Here is a 6,037-nt window from a genome sequence, read left to right as displayed (position 1 = left end):
ATAAAGCATGGATACTCTTAGCATAAAGCATGGATACTCTTAGCATAAAGCATGGATACTCTTAGCATAAAGCATGGATACTCTTAGCATAAAGCCAACAAGGCACAGAGTAGCAATATAACACAGTAAAATTTAACTGCTATGATTAGTATTACTATTAGTCAGATAATTACTAAGGAACCGATGTGGCCCAATGGCTAAGTGCTCAGCTGCTAACAGGCCTGAGTTCAAGCCTACCAGCCTCTCCTGGTTAAAAAGAGTCCCAGCAATCTGCAAACCATCAGATTTCAGCCTAGGAAACCCTTCGGGCACTGCGACTATCTCTCGGGGTCACTGTGAGTTGGAATTGACCTGATGAAACATAGTAACTCCAACAGTTAAATACCAGGCAGATAAAAATCCAAACCAAACTGGTAGGCATCAAGTCAATTCTGACTCATGACAACCCCGTGTGCTGCAAGGTAGAACTGCTCCATAGGGTTTTCTTGGTTGTAGTCTTCATGGAAACAGAGTACCAGGTCTCTCTTCCTCAGCAAAGCTTGGTGGGTTGGATCCACCACCTTTAAGATTGGTAGAAAAACACCAATGGTGCCACTCAGGGACCTTCAGAGGCACATGATGTGTGGTAAGTTTAAAATAATAATCAACCATTGGTTTATCAACACTCTTATTACACTCACAGATACTCCTTGAATAAAACGGCACCAGGTGATTATTTCACGAGGGTAGACACCCTCACGACTCACCAACGCTAGTGGCACCAGCATCCACACTGTTTTCCACCAACTCTTTCACAGCGGTGCTCAGACTCAGCACCACCTGCCCGGAACAAATCTGATGAACCGACTTCCGATCGATAGGTCTGATGGCCTTCGAAAGTTCTGTACTAAAAAAAAGCAGTAAGAAATAAACACATACACAATTATGTATTTTCACCACCAGTTTATCTGTGGGAAATGATTCACCTGCTAATGGTGATACCATCGTTAGGCGCTACCCAGTTGGTTCCGAACCATAGCGATCCCATGCACCACAGGGCATAACACTGCCTGGTTCCTCATGATCTCACAATTGGTGCTATGTTTGAGCTGTTAATGGTAACAGGTTTAGCTTACTCAGTTGTTATACTGACATACAATAGGGTTTTCAAAAATTTGTGGGAAATGTCCATTATCATTTAGTTCCATTTTCCCACTAACTCTTTGCAGCCCTGAACAATTATTTGCCATATTCCTGACTATAAACGTGTTCTACTATCTTTAAACATCTGTCAATAGACACATCAAATCCATGAGATAATTAACATCTCATTATACTGGGATACCCCTCCAACTTGGTAGTAGAGCAGTAGAACCTATTCTGTATGTTCATTCATCTAGCAATTTCTAGAAAGTGGCTTGACACCTCAGGCAGAATACAACACAAGAGGATGCTCTCTGGGGAGCAATCTATTTCCCACAACAACTAACACACAATGCAAATCAAATCCATTGCTGTTAAGTTGATTCTGACTCACAGTCACCCTTCAAAAACAGGATGTAACTGCCCCACTGGGTTTCCAAGGAGTGCCAGAGAAATAAACAAAACCTCCTCCTGGAAGGGCGGTCAGAACACAATGCTCCTTAGAGCAGTGGTTCTCAACTTTCCTCATGCCGCGGCCCTTTCCTACTGCTCCTCATGTGGTGGTGACCCCTGTGCAACGGGTCCTTCGACCCCCAGGTTGAGAACCGCTCTACCTGAGAAGCAAGCATGGCAAGACTTCTCTGGTACTTAGATGTGTTATCAGAAGCAACTAGCGAGAATGACATCATGCTGAAGTAGAGTTGGCAAAAAAGCGGAAGGTCTTTGAAGGGATGTGGATGGCCATGGTGGCTCCAGCAAGGGGCTCAAATGTGACGATGATCATGAGATGGCACAGGATGGGGCAGTGTTTCATTCTGTTGTACATGGGTCTCTGCACAGTGGTTGTTGAGTCTGAACAGCCAATCTTTCGCTTTACTACTCCACGAAGGCTCCCTGACCCACCGGAGAGCCCTAGTAAACCCTTCCAAATTGAAGGAACACAATTCTACCTTTCACTCTACCTTGCAAGGAATGTCATTAAGTTTCCCTTAGGGGAAATCTCAGATGACTTTATAAAAATGGAAACAAATATTTCTAAAAATGAATTTTGCTGGCAACACATTATTGGCTAAAGGTTTAGTTCTGATTTTTTTTCTTTGAGAAGTGGGCTAGAACATTGACATAGAGTGGATATAAAATTGGCTGTCACAGTGACCCTTTAAAACAGAATAGAACTGCTCCTTAGGGTTTCTCAGACTGCTCATCTTTACGGGAGTAGAAAGCCTCGGCTTTCTCCTGTGAGGTGGCTGGTGGTTTCCAACCGCTGGCTTTGAGGTTAGCAGCTTAACGTATAACCCACTTCACCAACCAGGGCTCCTTCCTGTGCGACCTGGGTACCCCAAGTCTTCCTGCCTCAGAAACTCACAGAGGCCGTTCTACCTATGCCACCGGGTCCCTATGAGTCAGAATTGACTCCCTGAGTTTGGTCTGAATTTTAGTAAGCAGAAAAATTGCACATTCAAAGAAATAGAGAAGTGATGGGTGTTTTGTTCTAAAAAATGGTGCCACTATGCAAATTCACGTGTGCCCTGAAGCAGAGCAAAAGCTAGCCTTAGAAAAAGAGGAGGTCAAGAAGGTAGACAGACAGACCAGGTTTAAAAATACATAAATCCACGTGTCTACATAAGCAATTGGGTCCAAAACGAACGACCATGACTATGATCCTTCTTAAAGGTCAGTTCCATGAACCAGGACGGTCAACCGAGGCTTTGAAGCAAAAGTGAACGTACACACGCCCCGGAACAACTTGTGTAGAAATTGTTAGTAATGGGAACTTACGTGGATGTGCATCTTCACCAAAAACACAATGAGGGGTTTTTAAAAATAAATTTAAAATAATTTAATTCGGCCGGCTTGGATTCACGATCACAGCTATGTACCTGGGGGCTGGCCGGACCCAGCGCCTCAGAGCGTCCATTCCGTGCCCGGGACCCGGACCGCCAGGTGCCAAATGCCCAGCGCGTCCGGCACTTCCTCCTCTTTTCCGGGGGCCCAGGACGCGCTGACCCTTAGTTACGGCGACCGGAGGGACACTAGCACCCCGCTCACCTGGACCCCTCAGCTGGCTCCATGAATCCAGAGCCCCACCAGCCTCCTGGACAGCCTCAGGGCTCCCGCCAACTCGGTTTCCGCAGGAGCCCGGCTCCCAGGTTGCCCATTGGCTCCCTCGACTCTCCGGTCCCGCCCCTTCCGCCCTGGGAGGCAAAGAACATCCGGTCTTTCCTTTCTGTTGATTGGATGTCTCAAAGTTGAGTCCGTGACTTCAGAAGGGTCCCGACCAATTAGAATTGCCGGACGGAGCTCTTCCCAACAGCCCGCAGTCCTTCGCGGCCTTGGCCGGTTTGAGCGTGTGCGTGTCCCCTTACCCTCCATCTTCCCTCCTCGGGGTCCCGCGATGCCGATGTACCAGGTAAAGCCCTATCACGGGGGCGGCGCACCGCTCCACGTGGAGCTGCCAACCTGCATGTACCGACTCCCTAACGTGCACGGCCGGAGCAGCTGCCCTGCGCCCGACGCGGCCCACGTGCAGGTAGGAGCCAACGGCGCGGCCTCTCCCAGCTCCACCCCGCCTAGTGCGCAGGCGCTCCGGCCCGGCGCCGCCCCCCAGCCCTCCGGGCGCCCACCCTGGGAGGGGGCTGTCGGGTCGCGACGTTCCTTCAGATCCTGACAGTCAGGCCCCGTCGGTCAGACCCTGATGTCCACTCCGATCCCGACGGTCAGGTCCTGGTGTTCACTCTTATCCTGACGATCAGGCCCCGTCACTCAGATCCCAGTGTTCATGCGGTTCTTGACGGTCAGATCCTGATGGTCAGACCCTGATGGACCAGTCTGGGAGGTCAGTTCCCACGAGGCTCAGAAAGGGCACGGTCGCCAACTAGCTTCCCAGGCCAGCTGGCCTCTGAGAGACCTAGCTAGCTTGTCCCCCCAAGCCAGTGATTTCTAGTGTCTTTTTCCAGTCAATGACAACTTACACTGTTTGACCATGAACTTTTCCTCAGCAAAAACGACTAAGACAAATGTTCATTCGAGTGAATTAATAAAGTGAACTTGAGTTTAACCATTAGGCAGCTCAAAACACCTAACATTGAGCATTCCTGAATCGCCCCACCCTTTACACTTACAAACAGCACCCCCAACCCCACCCAAAGGTCACCACTGTCATGATTTTTGTGGTAATTATGCCCTTGTTTTTCCACTATGAGTTTGCCACTGAAGTCTATCACTAAACATACAGCCTTTCTTGATTTTCAGTCTTATGGAAATGGAATCACACAGCATGTATTTGGTTATTTGGCTTTTCATTACATTTAGCAACCATATTACAGCCCCCACCCTTTTTCAACCCCTCATGCTCCATTGCATGACTACCCGACCACTTATGTGTTCTGCAACTTAGGTGGACAGTTATTTTCCATGTTATGCTGTTAATGAATAATTCTGCAGTGGATATGCTTGTACATGATTGGGGTGTATGTGCAGGCATAGGGTATATACTAAGGAATGAAATTGCTGCTGGCTCCCCGGGCAGGTCTATCTTTAACTCTTAGAGAAACTTTCTCCAAATGGCATATAGCGGGTTATGTTCTCACCAGTAAAAAACACCAGCTCCCTGTCACTGAACCCATTCTGACTCAGAGCAACCCCGTAGGGCAGAGTCGAACTGCCCCAGTGGGTTTCCGAGACTGTAACTCTTTATGGCAATGGAAAGCCTCTTCTGTCCCAGAGAGCAGCACTTGGTTTGGGGTTTCAACCTGCTGATTTTGCAGAGCGAGCAGCCTGATCTGTCACCCACAACCCCACTGAGAATTCCTGTTGCTTGCGATCTTCGCCAGAGCTGGTTGGTGTGTAGTGGTATCCTAAGGGGACGTTGTTACATTCCTCTCATCTAGATAAGCTGAGCCCTTTTATGTATTGGCCACGTTGATTGTCCCTTTTGTGAAGTACCTGCTCATGTCTTTGAGTCCCTTAGCAGATTCCCAGCTGGAGAGACCGCCTGCCCATTTATGACTGCAGCTTTATCACGAACTTTCACTTTCATTGGTCAGGTTTCCTGTGGAGTGTCATCCTTCTCCTTATCGGAATGGTTCTCTGCCTAGATTGGAAGGGAAGTGGTGAGGTTCTTTTGAAACCAAATGATGTAATTGTTGCTTCATCACAGAACACCAAAAAGCCAAGCTCGCTGCCATTGAGTCAATTGTGGCTCCTAGTGACCCTATAGGACAGGATAGAACTGCCCCTGTGGGTTTCCCACACTGAAAGCCTCTTCTTTCTCCCATGGAATGGCTGGTGGTTTTGAGCTGCTGATCGCATGGTTAGCAGAGAAAAACTGCTTATGGTAAACACTATCCAGTGGCTCTGCCACTGGTTTTGGAAATCGGAGGGGTCATTTTTGCCCCTGGTGGGCAGGGCCCCTCCTGCCATTTGTACAAAGACTGTGCACACAGAGCAGTGGTTGAGAAATTGGACAGGAGGACAATAGTTAAGGAACTTGAGTCTCCCTACCGGTCACCTATCTTACATTCACACTGATTTCTACTTAGCACCTAGTTACATCTTTGGCATACTGAACTCTTTATCTTCCTTTGTTCTACGCAACAGTCACCTGTTCTGCCTGGAAAATGATGTGAGTGGCTGGTTATCTGACCCCCCTGAACATTATTTGGTCTCGTATGTTAGTGTCAATTATTAAACTGGGTTCCTGTGGCTGCCACCTCCAACCCCGGCCTTTTCTGCTTTATTATTATTATTTTTAATCATTTTATTAGGATCTTATACAACTCTTACCACAATCCATAAATACATCAATTGTGTAAAGCACATTTATACATTCATTGCCCTCATCATTCTCAAAACATTTGCTCTCCACTTAAGCCCCTAGAATCAGCTCCTCATTTTTCCCCTCTCCCCCCACTCC

The 6,037-nt window shown here is 47.7% G+C and overlaps 2 protein-coding genes across 2 annotated transcripts in view; one reads left to right on the top strand and one right to left on the bottom strand.

Annotated features, from left to right (window-relative positions):
* PMS2 (PMS1 homolog 2, mismatch repair system component) overlaps positions 1-3,253 on the bottom strand; it is a 24,779-nt gene extending 21,526 nt beyond the window's left edge. The window contains exons 1-2 of the mRNA XM_004705553.2: positions 3,172-3,253; positions 747-886 (exon numbers count right to left, since the gene is read on the bottom strand). Of these exons, the coding sequence (XP_004705610.1) occupies positions 747-886; positions 3,172-3,194 (163 nt within the window). The 5' untranslated portion in view covers positions 3,195-3,253. The remainder of the gene's footprint in view (positions 1-746; positions 887-3,171) is intronic.
* A 183-nt stretch (positions 3,254-3,436) lies between these two features.
* AIMP2 (aminoacyl tRNA synthetase complex interacting multifunctional protein 2) overlaps positions 3,437-6,037 on the top strand; it is an 8,911-nt gene continuing 6,310 nt past the window's right edge. Inside the window, exon 1 of the mRNA XM_004705554.2 lies at positions 3,437-3,652. Coding sequence (XP_004705611.1) covers positions 3,518-3,652 — 135 coding nt within the window. The 5' untranslated portion in view covers positions 3,437-3,517. The remainder of the gene's footprint in view (positions 3,653-6,037) is intronic.

This window comes from Echinops telfairi, unplaced genomic scaffold (assembly GCF_000313985.2).
Source record: "Echinops telfairi isolate 266 unplaced genomic scaffold, ASM31398v2 ScPeMD7_5;HRSCAF=22, whole genome shotgun sequence".
In the NCBI taxonomy this organism is placed as follows: domain Eukaryota; kingdom Metazoa; phylum Chordata; class Mammalia; order Afrosoricida; family Tenrecidae; genus Echinops; species Echinops telfairi.
Note: the sequence above shows the minus strand (reverse complement) of the source record. Positions and strands in the feature narration are given on the sequence as shown.